Source organism: Cucurbita pepo, chromosome LG01, assembly GCF_002806865.2.
Source record: "Cucurbita pepo subsp. pepo cultivar mu-cu-16 chromosome LG01, ASM280686v2, whole genome shotgun sequence".
In the NCBI taxonomy this organism is placed as follows: Eukaryota; Viridiplantae; Streptophyta; class Magnoliopsida; order Cucurbitales; family Cucurbitaceae; genus Cucurbita; species Cucurbita pepo.
The window spans coordinates 6,858,551-6,882,229 of record NC_036638.1 but is presented as its reverse complement, the minus strand read 5'-3'; the positions used below and the strand labels follow the sequence as shown (position 1 = coordinate 6,882,229).

The 23,679-nt window shown below is 36.1% G+C and overlaps 4 protein-coding genes across 4 annotated transcripts; 1 reads left to right on the top strand and 3 right to left on the bottom strand.

The window, feature by feature from the left end:
• Positions 1-63: 63 nt before the first annotated feature.
• Positions 64-1,370, top strand: LOC111807421 (GEM-like protein 4). The gene is made up of 3 exons (XM_023693147.1): positions 64-175; positions 583-857; positions 953-1,370. The coding sequence occupies exons 1-3, from the start codon at positions 64-66 to the stop codon at positions 1,124-1,126; spliced, it is 561 nt and encodes a 186-aa protein (XP_023548915.1). The 3' UTR covers positions 1,127-1,370.
• A 79-nt stretch (positions 1,371-1,449) lies between these two features.
• On the bottom strand, positions 1,450-3,959 carry LOC111788341 (uncharacterized F-box/LRR-repeat protein C02F5.7). Its single transcript, XM_023668669.1, has 2 exons — positions 3,183-3,959; positions 1,450-2,665 (listed from the first exon to the last, which is right to left on the bottom strand). Exons 1-2 carry the CDS (start codon positions 3,553-3,555, stop codon positions 1,773-1,775), a joined length of 1,266 nt encoding a protein of 421 aa, XP_023524437.1. The 5' UTR covers positions 3,556-3,959; the 3' UTR covers positions 1,450-1,772.
• Positions 3,960-4,670: 711 nt separating this feature from the next.
• On the bottom strand, positions 4,671-8,607 carry LOC111788352 (FAD synthetase 2, chloroplastic-like). The gene is made up of 5 exons (XM_023668670.1): positions 8,266-8,607; positions 8,137-8,171; positions 6,791-6,926; positions 5,827-6,002; positions 4,671-5,727 (listed from the first exon to the last, which is right to left on the bottom strand). Exons 1-5 carry the CDS (start codon positions 8,508-8,510, stop codon positions 5,222-5,224), a joined length of 1,098 nt encoding a protein of 365 aa, XP_023524438.1. The 5' UTR covers positions 8,511-8,607; the 3' UTR covers positions 4,671-5,221.
• An 809-nt stretch (positions 8,608-9,416) lies between these two features.
• Positions 9,417-21,915, bottom strand: LOC111788331 (myosin-1). The gene is made up of 24 exons (XM_023668662.1): positions 21,523-21,915; positions 20,510-20,894; positions 19,803-19,904; positions 19,577-19,720; positions 19,329-19,479; positions 19,210-19,237; positions 18,656-18,821; positions 18,483-18,546; positions 18,364-18,377; positions 18,181-18,265; positions 17,282-17,385; positions 17,020-17,158; positions 16,205-16,323; positions 15,387-15,539; positions 15,185-15,274; positions 14,579-14,656; positions 13,730-13,888; positions 13,186-13,392; positions 12,508-12,713; positions 12,278-12,413; positions 11,538-11,667; positions 11,306-11,452; positions 10,772-10,839; positions 9,417-10,432 (listed from the first exon to the last, which is right to left on the bottom strand). Exons 2-24 carry the CDS (start codon positions 20,888-20,890, stop codon positions 9,776-9,778), a joined length of 3,528 nt encoding a protein of 1,175 aa, XP_023524430.1. The 5' UTR covers positions 20,891-20,894; positions 21,523-21,915; the 3' UTR covers positions 9,417-9,775.
• Positions 21,916-23,679: the final 1,764 nt, after the last annotated feature.

Genomic DNA, 23,679 nt, shown 5'->3' with positions numbered 1-23,679 from the left:
GTGACTCTGTGAATGAAACCTAAAATAAATCCAAAGCTGAAGATCTCTCTCTGTCCTGTGAAGATGAAGATCTCTCTCTGTCCCGTGAAAAAGCTTGACAACTCTAGTTCAAATTCGATGTTTAGACATCTTAGAAGAAAAGTTGACAGATTCGTTAATGGAGTCTTTGAACGTGGTAAATTGCAATGTTTTTTTTTTTTTTTCCCTCTTGATTTGAGAGATCTCTCCCTAAATTTTACTTTCGCTACTACATGATTATGATGATGGATTGGATCATCCTCGAAATTTCCATTTCTAGACATGTACGAATGGCAAAATCCCCCCTCCCCACAATTCAATTGACAATTGTTATGCGTTCATCTAAGCATGATTCAACCAGTTGCTTATACGTTCATCTAAGCATAATTCAACCGGTTAAATAAGAAAAGAAGGATCACAAAGCTCATAGAACGCTAAAACCAAAAACTAACGCACTCTTGTTTGTTTCTCTATAAACAAAGATTGGCTAACGTATAACTCAAAAACCAAACCCGATTCAAATGATTACTTGCTTGATGGTTACAACGGAATGATGTCGTGCAGTTAAACTGTCGCCGAACATCACCGAGAATTTGAAGGGAAAGCTGTGGTCTGGGGCAAGACTTGTTCAGTTTGGAGGAAATGAGAAGATCTTTCAGAAAATGTTCAATCTCAGCCAAGGAGAGAAGTTACTAAGTTGTTCACGCTGTTATTTGTCAACCACAGCAGGTCCCGTAGCAGGCCTCCTCTTTATCTCCACCCATGTGGTTGCCTTCTGCAGTGACAGACCAATCGTCATCTCTTCTTCAGAAGGAGAACTGGGCAGATTGAACTACAAAGTAATATTATACAACATCCTTCAACATTCACATTAGACTCTCCCTCAATCCCTGTGGTTGCTAACAAGCTTTTTGTACTGTGCTTCATTCATCAGGTTATGATCCCATTGAAGAAGATGAAGAGAGTTAACCAAATAGAGCATATAAACAATCCATCAAAGAAGTACATTCAAGTGGTGACTGTGGATGATTTTGATTTCTGGTTTATGGGTTTTCTGAATTATGAGAAAGCATTCAAGTTCCTCCAAAAGAAGGTTTCTAGAGATTGAGAAGATTGATCTGAGAGGCTCCAAGGAAGTGCCATCCAGGAAAAAGTTATGAACATTGTAAAGATTCTATTGGGGACGGGAATATAACTCGTCTTAAAATATCAGATATCATCAATTTCTCAATATTTTAATCACAGATTTGATCCATCCTGTTCAAGAAATCTAAATGTTTGTTGAATAAACTTTCTAATTAAAACACAAATCACTCAAACTAGAACAGCAAAAAGCTCAGATTACACAGACGCGTCTCCAAGCTTAACTCTTTATATAAAATCCAAGTCATAATTTCAGATGGTCGAAAGAGATAGATTTGAAGAACAATGAAGAACAATGAAGAACAATATTATTCATATCCACACTAGATAACAAATTTCCAACATATGAATGTTGAAAGAACAGAGAAGAAACATAAGCAAATGCAATATACATCCACGATCTACGTGCAAACTCTACACTATAAATTACGATGGTAATCCCCCCCGAAAATGACATTAGAATGCTTATTGATCCCCCCCAACAACAACATTAGAATGCTTATTAACAGGATTTCTAACTGAAGTGGTGCGTACCCGATGAAGCAATCGAAAAATGCTGTCTGAAAGACTTTGGGGGATGAATTGTTTCAAGATTTTGCTGATATTGGGTCTCAGAGAAAAAGATCTGGCTCGCATAAACTTCCTGTAAAGTTCACTTTACATGATTCAGGAAACTGCAATCCAGCCTCATCACATCCAGCCTTGGTAATATGAGGGCAGGACCTCACATCCAGATATTCAAGAGAATTGCACTTGTCAACGAGAATACTTAACGTGGCTAACGTGACCTTCGGGCAGTTACTAACCTTCAAAACCTTCAAATTCACCTCAGTACCATCGCTTCCCAGAGTATGGAAAGCAGCATCTGTCACTTCCTCACAGCAACCAATGTCGAGGGCCTCCAGATTGCTACATTGGGTGAATATGCACCTCAATGAAGAATCGGTTACGTTCAAACACCAGTCCATACGCAAAGTTCTGAGATTACTTTTACATGCTCGTGCAAGCTTTTGAATAGATTCATCAGAGATGTCCCTACAGCCACCTATAATAAGAGTCTCAAGATGATTGCAGAACTGAGCCAGTGACAAAATGGAGTCATCTTTAATTTTATAGCAATCCAACAACTTTAACGTCTTGAGAGAGGATGAACAAGCCATCGAGACACTGGATACGCCAATGTCGCCAACATTGCTGCATTTATTAACATCTAAAAGCTCGATCTTCTGACACCCTTTGACAAGTTCTGTTAGTCCTGAGTCAGTTATATTTGTGCAGCCCTGTAGACCCAATTCTTCTAAATCGTGGCAGTTTTTAGAAAGAGTTTTTAATAGCCCATCTGTAACCAGTTTGCAGCCAGCCAGATTCAAGTTTCTTAGGTCGTGACATCCTTCTGCAACAGCTGAGAATCCCCTGTCAGTCAACTTTCGGCAATAGGACACGTCCAACGACTGCAGTTTTGAAAGACTGCTTCCAATTGCTACTATTCCAGAATCAGTGATGCCTGCAAGCACAGATGCAAAAAAAATGAAGATATCAAACATATGCATCAAAAAGAACACCAGCAATTCGCTTGTGGCCACTGCCCAGTTCATATCATAATAATTAACCACAAATAAACTAAACAACTTCACCAAGTATCCTTTTGTGACCAAATTTTAAGAACATGACAAGATCATTTCATACCACAGGCTCACTCCTCTTTGCAGTGACAGAGTTATATTTCTCCAGCGAGATTTTTTTTTTTTTTTTAAATGCATAAATTCAACTAATTCATTGGTCCAAGATCAATGAAAACTTAAAAGGAAACGAAAAAAACGACCCTGGTGTTATTTTTAAAATGCTTCGAATCTCCTAAATCGTTTAAGTAGATGTCTATCTTAAAACCCAAAGCGTTAAAACTCTTGAGATTAACAATCAGTAGAGAATTAGAAGATAAAACCTAGACTTCACTCAGCTGCACACGACCATGAACATTATAGCCAAAGCAGAACATACATATAGTAAGCGGAAGTAGCTACCTTTGCAATATTGAAGATTGAGGACTTTCAAGTACTGGAAACCATTAGCGACGACAGAAAGATCGGAGTCCGTAACACCCGGATAAAAAGACCGAGAAGTAGACTGCGAGAGATCCAATTCCAAGAGGCGCGAGAATCTGGAGGCCATTTTTCGAAGCAGGTGAGGACCCGCACGAGCTGAGAGCTTCTTCCTCTCGTTGCTCTGAACTCGAAGCCATCTCTTGCAAACTAACCCAAAAATCTCCTTGTCTTTGTCCCTCACAATCTTATCCAGTATGGATCGGAGCTCGTCATCGGTCAGAGTATCATTGATACAGACGGTAACCCCAGATGAGTCGGACCCGAGTTCCAATGCCGAATCAGTGGAAGCCATATCCGAAAAATTCAGAGCCAATTTGAAGAAGGGAAGAGTGAAGAGAGAGAGATTAAAGATTGGGGCTAAATAGAAGAAGCCCTAATTTGCTCGTAATTGACATCGTAGTGAAGAAGCCGAGGAGTCTTGATTGCTGATATCTCCAGATAATCTTGTTAATGGAAGTTACATAACTACCCTCACCAACCACAGCTAACTTCTTTGATGATGGGGGTATTTTCGACATTTGGTTATATGGTTGCTTTTTTAAATATAAAGTGAGCTTTTTTATTTTCTCAAATGATTATATGATTAGATAAAAAGAAAGCCAGTTGAGAGCATTTTAATGATTGAAGCCAACTGCCATGTTCATGTTTCTTAAAACCTCAACTACCAATTATTAGAGAATTTTAATAATTGAATTTGTTTTAATTATTATAATATCTCAAACCCGACATTTCCTAAAATATAATGATATAACGCAATTGATTAAAACATATATATATATATATATATATATATATATATATATCCGGACTTAGGGTTCATCTTTCCTTTTCATGGAGAAATCATTTTAATGGAAGTAGAATGCAAGCAAAAGGAAAAGGGATGAAGCTTCAGCTCCAGCTGAAATAAGTACAGAAATCAGTGCAAAAGATTATCAAATAAGCTAACTCCACTACACTCGAGATGCATAGACCAATGATTACTGAATTGAACTTCAAGACATCGGATCTGTGCACTAATAAGTTAGCTAAAGAGAGAAAGTGTAACAGCCCAACCCCACCACTAGCAGATATTGTCCGCTTTTGACCGTTACGTATCACCGTTAGCCTCACGGTTTTAAAACGCATATACTAGGGAGAGGTTCCCACACTCTTATAAGGAATGTTTTGTTTCTCTCTCCAACTAACGTGGGATCTCACAATTCACCCTCATTGGGGCCAGCGTCCTCGCTGGCACACCGCTCGGTGTCTGGCTCTAATACCATTTGTAACATCTCAAACCCACAGCTAGTAGATATGGTTCGTTTTGGCCCGTACAAAGTTCAAAAGCAAAATCATGTTCTTGCAGAAGGGAACCAAGAAATGTAAGACAACATGGGAAAACATGGCTACAGTACTACCTGTCTTACATTTCAAGAAGCAAGTGAACAGGGTCTAAATTTTATGTTAGAACTCAAAATGGGTTCAACAGCTTTTGATATGTAGAAAAAAAAAGAAAACTTCCAAGCTATTTGTCCCTAAATAAATTATAGATATCATGTACAGTGCCAACAGAAAACGATGCCTCTGAGTTATTTGTTTCCAGATAAATGAACATAGAGACATAAATATAATAATTCCTTGCAAACAACGTGCTTTAGTTAATACATATAAAAGTACCTTCGGGTCATATGCATCTGTCGGACAGCTGAAAGGAACTATTGAGCTTTTCCTGCCAAAATAAGTAGTGTTTCTTCACAGAACCAGCTGTAAATGATGAAGCATTACCCACATCGGCCCGTGACCCGTGTTTCGTGTCTGCAAATATTTAGAACATAATTGCTGAAACAAGCTCCATACCTCTTTGTAAGAATAGATATGAATCTCTCTGATGCATATAATCCAGAATCTCTGGGATCCGACATTTTAGTTTGTGGATAAGTGATCTCATCAAGGAATTCCAGGAGGCGAATTGAACATGATCATGCTCCTTCATGGTCAAATTCAACACTTAAGTAGTTTTGTGTTCCTACGGGATGACGTGTGCCTATATCGTCCATTTCTATGTGAACATGAGTCGAGTCGATAACTACCCGACATGGGATTAGATCATCGTCACTTGTACAGATGAAACACTTATTATAGAGACCTTCTTTTGGCGCTAAATTTAACAAACATGATTTTGGGGCAGACACTCTGCTATTGCTATTGCTATTGCTTAATCCCTCTAGGCCTTTTGCCATCAAAATAAGGCGATGTCTGCGGCCTAAAAGCTCAGAGACATACTTCATATCTCCTATGGAAAGGGCGTAGCGAACCCGAGTAGATGACACTTGTCCTCTCTCCATTGAATTGGTAGAATTAACAACTTTTTGGTTTGTGTCCATCACAGATTTTATAATATAAGCACCTAACCCATATTCCTCACACAGTTTCACTAGCTCCGCTGCATCACCTGCTGCTTTATATCCAAACCTATAGCTTTCACCTGCAACCATCGTCGATCAAAGCCTCGAAACGATCACACTTTACTCAAGTCCAAGATTTATCAATAAAGACTTGTACTACACATCTTAATTTAATTTACCTGCAACAACTCCACGAACGCCAAGCTCCTTTGATAATTTCTCAACAAATTCTCGTGGAGTTAGATAACGAACGCTTGAAAATTGAATCTGATATTCGGATGGAGCTGAGTTTCGGCAGTATGGTGCCCATGAGGAAAGTACTCGCTTCCTATCACATTGAGCCACTATGGGAGCCCTGTTCAATTAACTAACAGATAAATAATTAACTCCAAGACTATAATTCTAAGTACATGTTCAGAACAAAGGAAAGAGATTAGAGATCTGCAATTGAATAAACTCAACACCTTCATTACAAATCCTCAGTTAATATAACAGATGGTATTCAAAGCCTCGTCCTGATTCTCACATGGTGATAGCCAGACATTCCAATTGAAAGAGCTTTAGTTTGTCATTTTGAAGATACTGTTCTTGCTTGTTTTTAGCTATATGTTCTTGTTATACTCTCCTGTTTTCTTTATTTCTTTCAATTTTTGTTTCCTTTTGGGAACTTGTATCCTTGAACAACAAATTGCTCAATTGCTGTTAAACTACGTTGAATATCTCGATCAGTGACCTCAAATCTTTCCTCCATTCTTTGCTGCAGATCGTTGACAGCCAACCATAATGTTGAGTGCTTTGCTTTCTTTCTGCTGTTGCTGCACACGCTAATTCTTGCTTGCCATCAACTTAATGTTCTAGGATAATAACTACACCTTTATAACTTGCAAGACTTCCATTGGAAACTCAATGTGAATTACTAATGTTACAAATGTTGTTGGAACCAAATTCAATTAGAATGGGCAAATCTTCCACAGGGAAATATCGGGTAGTTGCATATATTTGCCCATGGAATAAGTAAGAACTTTAGAAAACAATCAAAACTGCATAAAATTTTATTTTGTAAGGTCATTGTCAGATGTGAATTTCCTACCATTTATGACGAAACAAACAATAAGTAACATAAAGAAAACGCATTTTGCTTACCTCGGTTCCCAACCGAGTACTTCAGCAATTCCAACGAATGACAATAGAAATGGAGATCCAACCGTTGAAGCTTGAATTGCGAGCTCTCGATGTCCAACGTGAAGAGCATCAAATTTTCCTAATGCTACTATTCCTCCTATGAGTGACAAAAAAAAAATGATCATAAAAACCAGTCTCAGACTAACCAAACTACAAATAATAGGAGAAAATGATCTTTTCACAACTGAACGAACTTTCTTATAGCAAGCTAATCCAAAAGAAGGGGAAAAAAAACCTTCTCACATAATACCCAAACTGGAGTAACTAGAGCTAGAAGACAAGAATTCATCTAATACTATGACTTGTTGGGGATTATTAGGAGGGAGTAATGAGCATGGGTTTATGAGTAAGGAATACATCTCCATCGGTATGAGGCCTTTTGAGAAAACCCAAAACAAAGCCATGAGAGCTTATGCTCAAAGTGAACAATATCATACCATTGTGGAGAGTCGTGATTCCTAACATGACTTACATTCCTAAGACTATCAATCAAAGCTACTAAACACCCATCTGACCAACTCCTTTTGTTCGGTTGTCCATTTTGTAGCCTCTTTTGGATCCTTTCATTTTTTTTTTATTGAAATCTTGGTTTCTTTTTATTAAAATAAACAATATTTAAGCTTTGGCTACTTGCTCTCAAGTTGGTGACTTCGTAAGTGTAACGACCCAGATCCACCGCTAGCAGATATTGTCCTCTTTGGGCTTTCCCTTTCGGGTTTCCCTTCAAGGCTTTAAAACGCGTCTGCTAGGGGAAGGTTTCCACACGCTTATAAATGGTGGTTTGTTCTCCTCCCCAACCAACGTGGGACATCACATAAGTGTATTATATTCCATTCCTACTTGCTATGTTAGCCCATCAATTATTTTCTAAGCACATCAACTGTTTGACCATTAAGTAAAACAAACACGCATCAACAGCCTAAATCTTAGGATCATCGATGGTGTCAAGATCTTAGGCGCTTAGTTCATTAATGTTTTATTTTTAAACTCTTCTAACATTTGAAGCCTTGTCTTTATTCGGGAGTTACGTTTTGCTCCCACTCCCTTTTGGGGGCTTGAATCTTTAAGAGAAAAAAAAAAACCCCCATTCTAATGTATTGCATATAAATCAGAGCTACTTAGAACATACATTATAAGTACACAGCCATATAATCAAAAGGTTGTTCAACTTCAATCTAACCCAAAATCACCACAAACTTCCTACACATTAAATAAGCGGAAAATTAAGACGAAGATAAGAATTAGCATTCTTCCATAAAATTAACGACAGATTCAGGAGAAAATAGAAACAACAAAGGAAAACAAACCTGCCACAGAGACTTCACGATCATCCTCTCGTGAACTGGGAAACAAAACGCCAATTGGTAAATTTGTAGTTAGCAAGAAAACAACACGGACAGCGATAAGAAATCGAAGGACATGAAATGGGAAAGTACCCAAAAGAATCGGAGATAACGGGGATTTCTCCGGGGGAGGTGGAGGGGATAATGGAGCAAAAGAAAGAAACCCCACGTGGTTGGGAGCGGCGAGAAATTGAAGGGAAATTAGAAGTGGGCTTGCGAGACCATATCGGAGGAAATAGAACGACGGGGAAGGAGGTAAGGCCTGAGGTTAATCCGAAGCCAAATTGAGAGTCGCACTCCCGGAGATGGTGAGAAACGCGAGCGCCGGCAGCCAACATCGCCAGCCGCTTGGGACCGAGTGGAGGCGGCAAGTGGGGAGTAATGAGAGGCGCAGACTTTCACTGTACCCTTTCAACGTTGTAATTTTAGCGTATTTATGTTTATTTTAAACGCTTTTTCATAGCCTTCCAGCCTTTACCTGCTTTTAATCCAGTCAACTCGATCCTTTTTAAAAAATAAAAATAAAACTTTTTATTTTCCTATAATATCTTAATTGATTGATATATTAATAGGTCTCTCTTCAATCATAAATATTAAACTGATTGTTCGAATAATTCATTAAAAATATAATAAAATCATTTATTTACTTAAAACATTAAATTAAAATTTGAAATTTTAATATAATTTTTTTAAAAGTATAATAATTATGAAATTAAATAAATATATAATATTTTTTTAAAGTAACCTTAGAGTAAATTCATGTCGGAACCAATTCAACCTATAAAATCTTTATTTATTTAAACTCAACTCAATTCAACAAGTTAGAGTGATTGGATTTTTCAAGTCAATGCTCTTATGAACACTCTTATGAGATCTCACATCGGTTCGAGAGGGAAATGAAGCATTTCTTGTAAGAACGTAAAAACCTATCTCCAATAGACACATTTTAAACCTGTGAGGCTAATGACAATATATAACAAATCAAAACGGACAAATGAGGCTATTGGATCGAACGAAGTTAAAAGGTAAAAAAATCTAAAATATAGTTATTGATGTATATTCCTTCAAAACAAACACTGTTCTAGAGTAAACTTGAGGTGAGGCCCCTCCCAAAATCTTCCTTATGAGCCATTCATGAGTTATTCTACATTAAACAGAACTGTTGGCTAATAATGCAACAATCTTTGCTTCATCCAAGGCTCTGAAGATCACTTTTTTTTTTTTTTCTGGAGGGAAGCATACTATGAGAGAAGAGAAAGCCTCAATATCTATCAATATAGAGATTGTTAAGTAGTAAAAAAAGATATACATATTGGAGATTTTGGACTCCAATGGCACTAACTAAATCACTTGAAGCCCTCCAAAAAGAAACTTGTAATGGAAAAGTTAGAACAGAACTCTTGCAGCAGTTCCTCCTTGGCAACAACTATAGGGTTGCTAAGAACAGTGTAAATAGGTATTAGCAGCACAACAGAATACCCTTTCTTCCTGATTCACTGGCCCAGTGAATAGGAAGACCCATCATTTACAAGTTCCCCAAAAATAAACCAACTGCTCAGAGAGAAAACAGTGTAATTTTTAGCTATAACTTGATTTCAGTTGTTTAACTATACCTTGTGCTGTTCCTCCTTCCCCACCATTTCTTTTTCACTCTATCCATGGCACCTTCATTCCCAAGCTTATTCAAAATCACTTTTGTTTCGCGCAGCCTTCCCCCGTAATCTTTCTTCCATGCTTCAAACATCTGCTTCAACCTTCTTAGTTCCCTATCTGGATCAAGACTTGCCTCGACTTGACCGGATTTTACCTCTACTAAGAACTTGGCATCGTCGCCGAAGACTTGACTTCTTTGTTCGAATTCTTCGGCCAAGCGGCTAATGACACTGAGACCTGCATTCATTGGTCTTACTCCATTGCTTTCATTAGTTGTGTTGTTGCTACCCACTTCCCAACTGTATCCTCTGTCATCACTTGCATTGACTGATGCATCAGAATTTCTCTCTGAATCATCAACTGCTAAGCTTTTCTTTGCAATGGAGAGGCTGGACTGCAGGGATCTCATTTGTCTCTGCCACACCTCTTCCATTGATTTCATTTTCAGCTCATACTCTGACCAACGGTTCTCGTACTGCTGGAGGTGCTGGTGGAGGATGTCGTTTTCCTCTTCTTTCTCTCTCAAAGCAGCCTCTGCCTTCAGGACACGGCGCTGTAATTCTGAAAGGAATGATGCCTTAACAAGCACCTCACCTGACTCGTTTGCCTGTTGGAAGTTCGAGATTTTGAGTAATCACATTATACAAACATATAAAAAGGATATGAGGTTAAATAAAATTCTTTCAAATGAAATGTGAATAAAAGAAGGAATATTATTTCCTTGTATATTAATAGCTGTAGTTTCATTTTTAGACTTAGTCCAATTACCGATTAATTGGATCTATGATAGGCATCCTTCTCGTATAATACTAGAAAATTACTCCCATACTAAGTTGAAGTGGAACAGCATGAACGACATATGGAAGTTTTGGGCAACCATAAAATTTGAAGACAAAAATGATAATCAGAGAATGAACACATAAAAATCAAAATGCTGAAAGTTTACCGTCAGGCCACCAGGTTTCATTAATCCTATATCTCCTGAGCATCTCCTGACCAAACAGCCACGGATAACTGAAAGGTAACAAACATTGGACCAAATCAGTAAACGAAATCAGAACTCACGAAAAACAGAAATACAGCCGGAGATGTCCAGTCCTGGCAAGGCAATCTAAATTCCAGTTAGAAGCTGGTTACTTTTCATTGTTTATTTTACTAGACTCTCTAATTCTGTACTCTAAATGCTTCATTTGTTATAATAAAAACATCTGGATTTAGAAGTGTATCCAGTTATTGTTGTAGATTGTTTGGGAAACTCGGCTGGTTTTAGGCATCCAAGTCAGTACGCACAAACTCCAGTTCCATGACCTCCCCACCAAAAAGTGCACAGTTCAAGGGCATAAGAGTGGGCATGCACACTAAAGTGATCTCGGATAATTGAACACTGTTTTGTATCAAACTCTCGAGAATATGAACTGTAGTTAGTTTCTTCCTTGTGAAATCATAAATCCAGTAGAACATTTAAGAACAGGCTCTTTACCCGATTGTATCAGAAGTGATGCATCACAGACTTTCTTCAAACGTTTTTCAGCAATTCTGGCTTTCACACACTTCTGAATAGAAATAGCAGCCCTATGCCTTCGTATCAAGATTGCATATTCTTTTCTGGTTTTCTCCCCACGTGCAACTGCATGAGAAATTAGAATAGTTCAAACTCTGTATCCCAAGAACTAGAAAATGCTGGTTCTAAGTCAACAAGGGAGGCTAAATACATGACTGAAGTACGAAAATCCCTTTCTTCAGCTCTTTGAGATGGCGACGAGCTAGGTGCCCTCTATAACAGCTTTGAACACAGAGAATCCCATGGAGGGTGCGGTTTCTTGTATCTTCAAGCATTCCAATCTACCAGATTATTTTTTATAAAAATTTGATTAGTTGCACTAGTCAGTATTATATGTCAAGATATGGAACTTACTATGTACAAAATAGATATATATACAATAGCACAAAATAAAATTCAACGACAACTAAAATTATATAGAAATAAGTTTAAATTTTTATTTCTAAACTGGTATCCTTAGTTTTTTTTTTTTTTTTTTTTTTTTTTTTTACCATTGATTTCTAACTCAATTGAAACCAAAGGAAAATGGCAAGTGCAACATAAGCAACATAATACGATTCAGTCTTTGGGATGAAACTTGAAGTCACCATGATCAAACATGCATTACTGGCTAAGCACACTTCTCTTCCGTGAAAAATTGGAGCTTCTTGAACACTTGTCTACACTTGTTAAACTCTCATCATTGCCCACCAAATAGGCGGTCGGCAATTAGAAGAAAAAAAAAAGATAATTAAATAAATGAAAGATTATATCAACTCTTTAATTACATTCCCTTCTGTCTAGAAGCTGGTATGAATTGCTGAACTAGCTCGGTGAACAGTTTAAAATCTTACCCAAATAACCTTTCCTTAATAGAGCAATTAGTATTGATAAGAAACACAAACATTTTACCTGTCCAGTTCGGAAGAACAATTTTGTATAGCCAACTTGGTACATTTCCGGCAATATATTGAATTGATGAAGAATCGCAACTGAGACACTTAGTGGATCCTGCGATGCAATGCTTTCTTGCAGAAGAAAACCATACCTGATGTCCCACACCAAGAGCCATGCACAAGTTATACATCAATAGATGTTAGAGTGGAAAGTTTTAAAAATCATAAGCAATAACCCAGCGCTACCTTCTAGCAAATTTCTGATGTGACATCCGGGTGGGAAAACCAGCTCGTGATATTCGTACCACTTCTAGGACCCCACAACATCTTAACTGTTGTAATACAAGTCCTTGCTCCGACAATCTAGGAGACTGAACATTGTTGGGCTTGATGCAACGGATGAAATGGGGCGTTGTATTTTCAAGACGGTGCATCAATTGGAATAATTGACCCTAAACAAATTCAAATCTGTTAACTAAAGAAAAAGGTTCAATATATGACAATTCAGTGCCTAAAACAAAATAAAACTCCAAAGAGACCCTCATTGTATCTACCTAGTACTAAGAAAAGCTCAAACTCAAGGACTCAGCACTCTACTGTCTTGAAATTTACTGTTACTAAAACAAATGACCATTTGAGATGTCTGTCATATTACCAAATGCATCAAGAACAACTAGCAACGATTTCCAAGAATCACACAAACATCTGAAGGAAGTAAACAAGATAACGTTTTTATCCTCACTCCAATTTGAGCTATTGTCTTATTTTTTTCCTGAATAAACCGTTGATATTATTATGAACAATCTTAAGAAACAGTGTCTTATAGATATTGCAAAAAGTCAAATATCAAAATAAGTACCCATTCAGGAAATATCATGCCCATGATGCGATTGAATGATTAATTAATTATGAAAGACAGATTACCTTAAACTTTCTTGCGACGCTTAGTTTTTGGGATTCTGCACCACCAGACTTATGTAAAGGGCCACCTATGGACTTTCCTGATTGAGTTAGCATGTTGGATGCAAAAATTTGAGGAAGATGACATGAACATGAGGATAGGAGTTGTATGGAATCTAAATGTAGCAAGTCCCTGTTTTTCTCCAGAAACCCAGTTGTGTCATAAGTGACCTGAATGAAGACCCAAATGCAACTATCAAAAAGTCAGGAAAAATGAACTGAGGAAGAGAAATTTCACCAAAGACTACCAACAACTTGTCACACTCTTTTTGCACCAGGCAATGATATTTTCCTAAACATTTGTCAATTTAACAGCATCATGCAATGATCCATCACAGAAACAGAAAGAAATTAGAGACAGTTAATTGAATCGAGTCAGGGGCCATTAGGATGGCGAAAATCCCTGTACTAAGTGATGAAAGTTCACATAAATAATAAAAATATAATAAGTAAACTCCAATAAGAGTAGAAAATAAATAAATATAATCTGTCAGTGACATGTAAATACCTCTCCTGCATAATGACAGACAGTGAAGGCTTTCTCTCGTTCTCCTCTAAAAGAAGGATTGGGTGCCAAATGCTGCTTAAGCTTGTTCGCAAAGGTCACATCTGTGCCATTTGGAAAAGTAGACTCCTCATCTAACAGGGACAACAATCCCAAAGGTTTCTGCGTAGAAATTACAAAAATACTTCAAGGAAAGCATGGTGTACACCTTTTTTCGAATAAAACATCACTCATTTCAGAGTAGTCCGGGCTAATAACTAAGAATAAACAGCAGCACTTGTTATAGGCTACTACGCAGACTATATCAGATGTCAGTAACTTAATAGTTAAATAGGAGATTAGGGCAATTCAGTATATGACTTCTTTGACTGAGAATGTACCGGGTAGGGCCTAGATTGCATATGTAAGTTTTTTCAATTAAAAACCCAACCCTTTTCAGTGAAAAATATGAAAAAATAAACAAGATCTGACATGTTATTGGCATGGAGTTGTGTAGTATTTCCCTTACAATTCTGTTGATATTCAAAAGAAACAATAAACCAAAAGTCACATGAGCTTCCAGCCAATTCAAGAGGGCTCGTAATCACTCCCCTTCACACTTGCCCCCTACAAAATTTACCCATCCCCTATCCACTAACTCTCAGGGACATATTCCTTATTTTACCCTTGCTAATATATCTATTGACGATCAAAGGGTTTACAAACTGCAGTTATAATCAGACATGGTATGCTGATTTAAAGCAGTCTTGCTCCGAACCAACAATCAAAATTCAGTGAACTTGTGTTACAGTTTTAAAAGACCAAGAGATGGTGGTGCAATGAGTCAAAATTAACAAATTATAAGTTCAATACCTTTTCAAACAGACTGAGACAATCTTGGTTGTCGTCGAAATCAACTTTTGCCCAGTCGATTCCATCTTGAATATATTCCTGAAATGCGTTGTAAGCTTCAATGTAAAGCATAAAAAAAGCTTGTGCCATAGGAATTAAAAAATGAGACAAAATTCTAGTTAGTTCCTTTTCCTTTCTATTAGCCAGCTTAATGCTGGGCATAATATACTATAATACCGAACAACCCATAGTTCACAACTAATCATGTTATTTTGCTCTTGTATGACCTATTCCCCGGTAAGGATCCACGATCTCATGATTTGGTAAATTTTAGTTTTGTATCCCATTGCCATCCATAGGTCTTTTTAAGAAATATGGTCAAACAATTCTAGGTGAAATATGCATAGATAAAAGCTATGAGATTTCTCCCAAGTTACATTCCTAAATTACACCAAATACTAAATTCAGATAATAGCTACTCATTCATCGGAACTTAGACTTATGTTAACCCTCAGTATTTTTCTGAAATAGGACCAAGAAGAGGACAAACGGCTGTTGCATTTCAATGAAAAGTAATCACTTGAAATCATTTCAGCTTAATTAGAGTATAATCAACTGGACAGTTACCTCCTGCTCCAGCTTAAATAGATGACGATTGAAATGCTGCTGTAGTCTCTCATTTGCATAGTTAATACAGAACTGTTCAAAACTATTCCTCTACAAAAGTAAGGAATAGATAGGGAAAAGATATTAGGATGAAGATTCATATACATGCACATTAAGTGAGTAGAGTCTAGAGAGAGAAATTAGGAGCTTAAATGAGGCATACATCAAATGATTCAAAGCCATAGATATCAAGAATGCTGATGGATCTGCCAGTGCGCCGTTTGCCTACAGCAAGAGATTTGTTAATTTGTTCGACCAGCCACTCAAACAAACAAGCGTAAATTGACTTTGCCAAAGCATCTCTAGTGTCAATTGCCTGCAAGTCAAAGAATGACAAAAATGAAATCTGATGTAGGAGTTTTCACAAACATAAAAGTTAGAAGCAGTCTACCATAATCTGTCAGATGGTTGGAACACCAATACGAAATAACTAAGTATAAATTAATTAATAAGGTTTAAGCTCTATTTTGATACCTAATCAAGAGCTAATAATACAGATGTATAACAATGCAAGACTGACAAAGCATAAATCCAAATGGGTATGCATGTTGATGAAACCAAAGCCACGCTATAAAAACAAAAGAACAAGCACTGGTTATGTTCTTTATTGCACAACGTTCCGTGCGTTTGGTATAGGCCTCAACAGATTTGGGCCCGAATGGTCTAATCATTCCCCAACAACTTTTCAGTATAACCTTTCCACCAAAATCACTCACCTTTGATGTAGATCTAAAAATTGTTTCTATTCGACACAATCTCTGTGAACAAATAGGAATTTAACAGTAGAGAGTTCCATTCACAATTTGGAGTTCTACTTACAACTAAATCCAAGCTAAAACTTCAGTCATAAATAGTTGTAATTTATTGTTTAAACATAACTTGAAGGTGACTAAACATGTGTTTCCTGATGGAAGTTAGTTTCTCCCTTACTTATGGACCCCACAAAATATAAAGTAAGGTTTTCCTGAACAAGTTTCTTGCCTGAGATAAAGTAAGCTTTTGGACAATGCTGTCGTTCCCTATTCTCATTTTTCGAGTTGATAGAGCTAGTTTAAGCTCCTCAATCTCACACCCAATAAGTTTAGCAACAGTCTGTAAACCTGAAAACCATAATCCAATTGAAGCATAAAGCTCAAGATACACGTTACAACAGAACATGAATAATAAAAAGGAAACCAACTACACAGTTATATTATCATGCAAGTAAATACTGTAATCACAAGTAGACGAATGATATCGTAAGTCACTATAATGGGAGACCCATAGAATAAGGAAAGTCATAGACGTAGTTCTAGAAATTATTGTCCCAAGGATGGGAATTACTTGTTCTCCTTTGTTAAAGGCCTACAATGGCTTCCTTATTAAAATATCAATTTTTATCTAAGGACAGGTAGTATCTGTTTATTCTTCATGATATTAACCATAATTTTTATCCCGCTTTTTAAATTTCAAAGATGGGAAGCTAATTTGATGTAGAATGAGTATGAGGAAAATGACTCATCCTTCCTAAACACTAGACAGAATAATGACCATTCAAATTGCATTGTAATTTGTTCATTTTGGTTTATCTGATACTCATCTCTTCTATAGGTATCACACAGTTATTCATGGGCTGTAAAAGCATCCCTTTGTCATTATGACTGACAATATTCATTTCATGATAATTTAAACCTCGGTAAGTCCTTACATAAGAATATAAGTTGACAAAGAGGATGAAGAAAGTGTCCTCAGTGTGCCTTTCGTGTTCAAATCCATGCTACAAAGTAGAAACAAATTTCACATTAACAAATTCTAACCTTCATCTTCCACAGCCTCCACATGATTTTCATTGTCTATAACACTAAAGGAAACATTTCCCAGCCAAAGAACAGCAGCAAGCATTGCAAATACACTGTGCTGGTCTTCTTTACTAATATGTACGACATCTAGTGCTTCCTGAGAAGTAATGACAGGTACATTAGAGAAAAATTTCTACTTCAAACGCATAAAGACTAGGTAAAAAGGATCAAAATAGATAATTGGTCAGTATTTATTTAATTAAAGATTGAAAGAAAGTACCATGACTACACGAAACTCCTCCGCATCATTTACTCTACTTATTGAAATACAACTGCTCTGGCTGAGGTATTTGTACTCTTCCGCTCTTCTCAAGTTTAGCCTCTCTGCACACCAAAGTTAAACCAAGATGAGATGGTGCCGCAGATATGAGAACAAGATATCTAGCTGAAACATGGGACAGAATTCTATACCTAGGGTGAGTTTACAGCTAGCTATTATTACTTTTTATCAATCCGTAAAACAATGAGAAAAGGCAGTTTATAATTACATGTAGATGAGATTACTTCAAGATTTCAACAGAGGAAAATAGAACCTAACTGCTTTTACATTGTGCAATGAAATTTCTGCCACAGAATAAAAAACTAGATCTCTTGTGGAAAGTTGCAAACCATGCACCGGCGTAAATATCAGAAATGTGAAATCGTAGCAAAAAGAGAATAAGTAGAAAACCTCAAGAAAATTTTAATTTGCTTGAATGTGTGGCATATAATGGACCCTTTTTAATTCGTATACAGTTTAAATTTAAAAACTTTGACCAAACAAAAGAAAAACTATCAAGCACAAATGCATTAAGACAAGCCTACATGTGCAAGGACGACCAGTAGCATCGCTCTAAATGTTAGCTAGTACATGCAACTCAAGATAAGACCACCGAAAATAAACAAAGAAAACAAGAGATACAGTGCAATCCATATCAATATGAATAAATGTTGCATGATGTGCAAACTATTAAATAATGAGTAAAGGAAACACTACTAACAAGTTAGCTTCAATTGCTTCAGTTAAAAATGAAGTGAATAAACTTCTGATAGCGATACATCCATAAGATATAAAAGCACAGTCCCATAACAAGCCAAAATAATGCCTACAAATATCTAAAAATTGGAAAAGAGGATTACCTTTAAGTGCAGGCGGAGCCCCACTACAAAGTTGATAAAAGATGTGGTATGACCTCTCTCCCTCTGTGCATTGGACAACTCTGGACTGTTGAAGAAATATATCATTCTCAAGTAGTCTTATAAAATATAAAAATAAAAAAGGAATTAAATCAGGCACATCAAAGGGTAGACTAATAGATTTACCTTTTCAAGCAAAACTGTTTGGGGTTCATCAAGAAAAGAACAATCAAAGTCAGATTTACCATCTCAAATAAAACATACATTGAAAACCAATGCAGAGTCCAAATTACAGGAAAGCTTACAAGTTTGAATATTTGCACCGGATATTTTCCCAGTTTCACTAAAATGGATTTCTATCAATTTTCCCTGCAAATGTTAAATTCAACTTTAAAAAGGCTGTCGAACCTAAAATTGCAAGTAGAAAGCCACTTCAATACAACACAGCCATGTAAAGAAGTCAATGAGAGGAGCTTACAAAACGGCTTGAGTTATCATTTCTCAATGTTTTTGCATTTCCAAAAGCTTCTAAGATAGGATTGGTCTTTAATATCTCGTATTCTATTCCACTTCCACCGCCAAGAGCCGCCAAATATTGCATTGCTATCTTTGCTGTTTCAGTTTTTCCAGCTCCACTTTCACCGCTGAGTATGAAGGCATTATAAGGACATGAATGATACGGAGAATAGAAAATGACCTTCATGCTATTCACACCACCCGCATGTTATTTTATGATACCACTAATAGCCATATGGAAAACATGAATTCCATGCTGTTGTAAGCTCCAGGAGACATACCACATGGTTGGTTCTATGTTGTCTAAAGATATTATTATAATAGGAATTCAATCCATTGGGTACTGAGCAAAGCTATAATCTACTGCTAGAATAACATAAAAAATAATTTCCTTCGCTCTTTTAGATGAATGCTATTCTTATATGCTTGAACAAGAAAGTGAAAATTGGAGAGAACAGCAAGGAATTAAAAAAAAAAAAAATCTGTGCAAAAGTGGAAAACATGCATCAGCATTACCTTATTATAATTGATTGATTTACTTCATCTGAAAGCGAAAAAAGAGTCCGTAAGAAACAGAAAAAACAACAGCCTAAGCACAAATTGAATCTCATAAAATATCAAGGGCATCAGGAAACCTCGAATCATCTCTCTTATGGCTGTATCCGTAATGGCGTATACGTGTGGGCTCTCAATTGTTTTGCGTTTATATGCTTCAATGTAATCATTTCCATACAAATCAACTTTCTTAAAAGGATTGATAGCAACCAGAACTGGTCCTGCTTTTGTCTGAAGATCCCAAAATCATACCCATATCATTACCATTAGAATAGCTTTTAAGCAGACTCTTGACTAACTACTATATAATAAATTTTCAGAGACTCACATATATAATATCTTGATTATATCTGTACTCAAGATCATATAATACTGAAGGCTCATTTAAATAGCTAAGTTGCATAAGATCATCAACGCCATCAAGGATATCCGGATTTGCAGGAATCAAATCTTCAGCTTTCACCTTTAACACCTGCAACCATCCGTATGGTATAGGCAACGAAATGTCAATAACTTTCTTACAGCTAAAGCTTCTTACAAACTCAATTTTTCACCTTTCCATCAGTCAGTGAAACAACTGACTCTGTTCCCGCCGTTGACAGTATCTTTACAAGATCCCAGTTTCCATTTGGAAGTTTAAACCAAGACTTGAGTATCTGAAATAGAAAAATTGAGCGAGTCTTTAAATCAAACACTAGATATTTCAATTAGAAGGGCCAACTGAATACAATATTTGTTCACAAGATTATGATTAAATGAGAAACTCGTTGGTTCACAATAGCTTGGAAAAGAAAGGTCTATACAAGTGAGAGATTTTTTTTTTTTTTTTTTTTNCATATCCATTGCAAATTTATGAAATAAAATGTCAGAAGCACAATGAAAATGTATATTATATGAGATGCATGAAGAAAACAGAAGCTAATAATGCTTGAACTACCAAATACGGATGAATCTTAAGTGCATTTTCAGAAAGAGTGATCTAAGTTGGAACTAGTCAGTAAAATGTAAATGAGTGGCGAAGATACATAGCAATGCAATTCTTATTGCTCGAAACAGCTTTGTTGTAGGGCCAAGGGAACATCGATAATACAAAAGGGTAGGTAACGATAATCAGCTCATCATGAAGATGCAGTCCAAAAGGTTCAGAAGAAAATAATCCAAAAAAGAAACTGAAAGTTGTGGTGAACTAAAAACAAAATCTCAGATACCATTATCCTGTGATTAAAATAGATTGAAACAAGTAATATATGGCCCAAAATACCTTCCTTGGCGTGTAGGAGGATGTGTCACCCCACCTGCGTTCACTCTGTGAAGCCGACATTGAAGGTGAAGGTAAAGGCATAAAACCATCTTCTCCATCATCCACGATGGGTCTTTCTTCCACTGTTGTAATATTGTAAATATATGGTGAGTCCTCATTCAGCTCATCAATATTGTTCATACTGTATTGAAGTCGATTGACGCCATCATCTCTGGCAACACCATTTTCGCCATCAACTATCGATCTACCTTCCATGTTTTTCACATTCTGATTATAAGGCTCTTCCAAAGTTTCAGCAGTTTGCGGAATCATGAACCGAGAATTAACTGGCATGGATTTCGTAGCTTGCAATGAAGGCATCACCTGGGATTTCCGAGACATAGTCCTGAAAATTTATGCATAATGGCATACTGAGCATTGGCAGGTAGCATATCTTATGGGTATCACTATTGGGATAAAAAAACCACTTTACAACCAAAAAAGAGTCTAATCAAACTTCAATAAGGTCCCACGCGAACGACTCATCAGACGAACAAAATGGCGGGGACCATGCTCTAAGATTAAGATGCAGATTCAACTGATCCTGGTTAGTAGGCCACCATTGACAAGTTCAACACCAAGAAAAGCCTCAATTCTGAAATACCCTAAGCTAATAAAGAAAGCAATAAAGTTGGTTCGAATCAATTGTTGAGATAGGACTCTGCTTTAACCCATGAACTACGAAATGATAACTCCTCGATCTGTAAGCTACATTCCTTAAAAGCTAACCACTCATCAGAGTTAGAACTGCTTCTTCAATAGATCTTTCAGTTGAATCCACCCTTTGGGAGCTAAAGTAGATCAATAAATAACACTCCAAGAAAAGCCCAATTAACCTAAGAAAGGGCTCCAGTGAAGAAAAATAAAANAGGAAGAACATCAACATGAACCAGCACTCATTTGATTTGTTTCCTCTGCAACCTACTCATGGCCAAGCCGATACTAACGCATTGATCTAAAATTCATCCTCTTACCTCTAAAGAGCTGAAAAGGCAACAGGAGCAACTCCTCCGAGAAGAATGGAGGCAAGATCGAGTTCCTAGAACTAACAAACGAGAAATCTGGTCAGAGCTTCAAAGAAATGAGAATTCAAACAAAAGAAGCTCGGGAATCCGATGCAAGCAGGTGGAAGACTAGTGTGAATGGAGAGATTGCTTCCAATGCAGCTTCAAGGAAACCTAGAAGCCATAGCCACAAAGATGTAAGGTTAATGGAGGAGAGAAATCAAGGCGTTGGGGTTGTGAGAGGAGGTTGTTTGGATTGCGAGAAAGTTGAACTGAGAAAATGGAAAAGAAAATCCAAAGCGTGTAGAGATGGAGAGCAGCTTTTGCTTTGTTATTTTCCTCTGCTCCACAGACAAATTTACATTTTCTTTTTTCTTTTTTTTTTAACAACAAAAAAAAAACCATTAAATTTGAATTTGAATTTGTATTTAATTTTCCCTGCCCAATAGAAATTTTGAGGCTTTGGATTTTTTCTTTTTGTGTCGGAGGAAATTTTATCCCATTGACGATTTTGCCCTCCGAACTTTTACGAATGCCCATTCGTGCCCATTGACTAGATCTCCAAGGATATTGGTCCAAGACCGGATTTTAAATTATTTATTATATATATATAGTATATATTAAAAATTATATTTATTTAAATCTTAGGGCGCGAGTAACATAATTTTGATTAAATTAACATATAGTTCAAAACTTTATACTAAATAAAATAGTTAATTATTATTTTAGGTATATAATTTCATTTTATTTTTAATTTAGCTCCAATTTTTTAGATTTTTTTAAATTTTATTGTGGTTTTTTAATATAACATGTCAGTACCAGAATTTGGTTAGGATAGATGCTCCTTTGTTTTAGTTAAATCTCACTGATTATTTTTAAACAGTTTAAAAATATTTAGATTAATTTAATATTTGACTACAAATAAAAAAATATTTAATTATTGGTATGAACGTTTAAACCCTAATAATTGAACGTATATTTCATTTATCGTAAACTTACAACTTCTTAATTTATTTTCCATGTTACAAGAAATGATTAAATGTCTATTTTTTCATAACCCCTCTTAAATTATTTGTTGATGAATTATTATCGCATACCAACTCATTAACATTCATTAAATTTTAAGAAATATTTTATGAAATTATTTTTTTAAAAATTAATATAACAATATTTTTTTTTCAAATGCCAAAATTAATATTTACCCAACTTATTTATTTTGTGGGGGACGTGAGATATTTGTTAAATATTTTATATAAAATTAATAAATAATATATAGCTGGATTTATTTAGAATATTATAAGAAAAGTTTATAAGCTAGGGATTATAAATCAAATGATTTAATAAAATTTCGGTAACGAGTTGACGATTGAATAATTGTTACAGTCGATCGAGAGTAGACAATATATTTTTGTGATTTAAAAATATGCAAAAATTGATACATAAAATTAAATTAAATGTTTAAATTTTTATAGAATAATTGTAAAAGTTTACATGCGGTAAGCGATTAGAATTGCATTGCAGAAATTAATACTTTAAACGAATAATTAAATGAGGAGGGGCAAAATGGTCATTTAGGTCAATAAAAATCGTCTCATTAGTCTTCACTTTGATGAAGAGAAGCGGGCAATAAGGGAGGGAAGCGGAAATCAAGGACGAAACGTCGGCGTTTAGTAATGGCGGCAGATGGTTTAAAATTAAAGCCAATACCCTTGTGGGTACACATGACTTAGCGTGAAAGCGGGTGCAGATGATTATACCTCCCACTGACCAGGCAACCCATATGAATGGACTCTACTAATGCAGTGTTCGTAAAGCGTCACTGATTTATGTCTCTTTTTCTTTAATTGTCAGTTTCCGACGTGTCACGATGACGTGTCCCCTTCTCCGACTATCATAGCCTCCAAATCACTCCCCTGGTCCCACACGTACAAAAGTTGTATTTTGTAATATAATATAATACCCACACCCCTACTTTAGGGATTTAATTAAATTATATATCATTTTTAAAATTTATGATATTTATTTTTAGGTTTTTAAATATATGGCCATGCTTATATTTTATAAGATTAAATAGTATAGTAACTTATTAAAATGATCAAAATTATCTTCGATATTCAAGATTAGCAA

Excerpts from the sequence above, each read along its gene's own strand:
- LOC111788331 (XM_023668662.1), bottom strand. The coding sequence starts at position 20,890 with ATGTCTCGGAAATCCCAGGTGATGCCTTCATTGCAAGCTACGAAATCC. Across the intron at positions 12,714-13,185 it reads GCGTCGCAAGAAAGTTTAAG|GGTCAATTATTCCAATTGAT; the intron begins GTAATCTGTCTT and ends GAATTTGTTTAG. Across the intron at positions 11,668-12,277 it reads TGTTCTTCCGAACTGGACAG|ATTGGAATGCTTGAAGATAC; the intron begins GTAAAATGTTTG and ends ATAATCTGGTAG.
- LOC111807421 (XM_023693147.1), top strand. The coding sequence starts at position 64 with ATGAAGATCTCTCTCTGTCCCGTGAAAAAGCTTGACAACTCTAGTTCA. Across the intron at positions 176-582 it reads TAATGGAGTCTTTGAACGTG|TTAAACTGTCGCCGAACATC; the intron begins GTAAATTGCAAT and ends GATGTCGTGCAG. Across the intron at positions 858-952 it reads TGGGCAGATTGAACTACAAA|GTTATGATCCCATTGAAGAA; the intron begins GTAATATTATAC and ends TTCATTCATCAG.
- LOC111788341 (XM_023668669.1), bottom strand. The coding sequence starts at position 3,555 with ATGGCTTCCACTGATTCGGCATTGGAACTCGGGTCCGACTCATCTGGG. Across the intron at positions 2,666-3,182 it reads CAATCTTCAATATTGCAAAG|GCATCACTGATTCTGGAATA; the intron begins GTAGCTACTTCC and ends CTGTGCTTGCAG.
- LOC111788352 (XM_023668670.1), bottom strand. The coding sequence starts at position 8,510 with ATGTTGGCTGCCGGCGCTCGCGTTTCTCACCATCTCCGGGAGTGCGAC. Across the intron at positions 6,003-6,790 it reads GTACTCGGTTGGGAACCGAG|GGCTCCCATAGTGGCTCAAT; the intron begins GTAAGCAAAATG and ends TTAATTGAACAG. Across the intron at positions 5,728-5,826 it reads CGTTCGTGGAGTTGTTGCAG|GTGAAAGCTATAGGTTTGGA; the intron begins GTAAATTAAATT and ends CGATGGTTGCAG.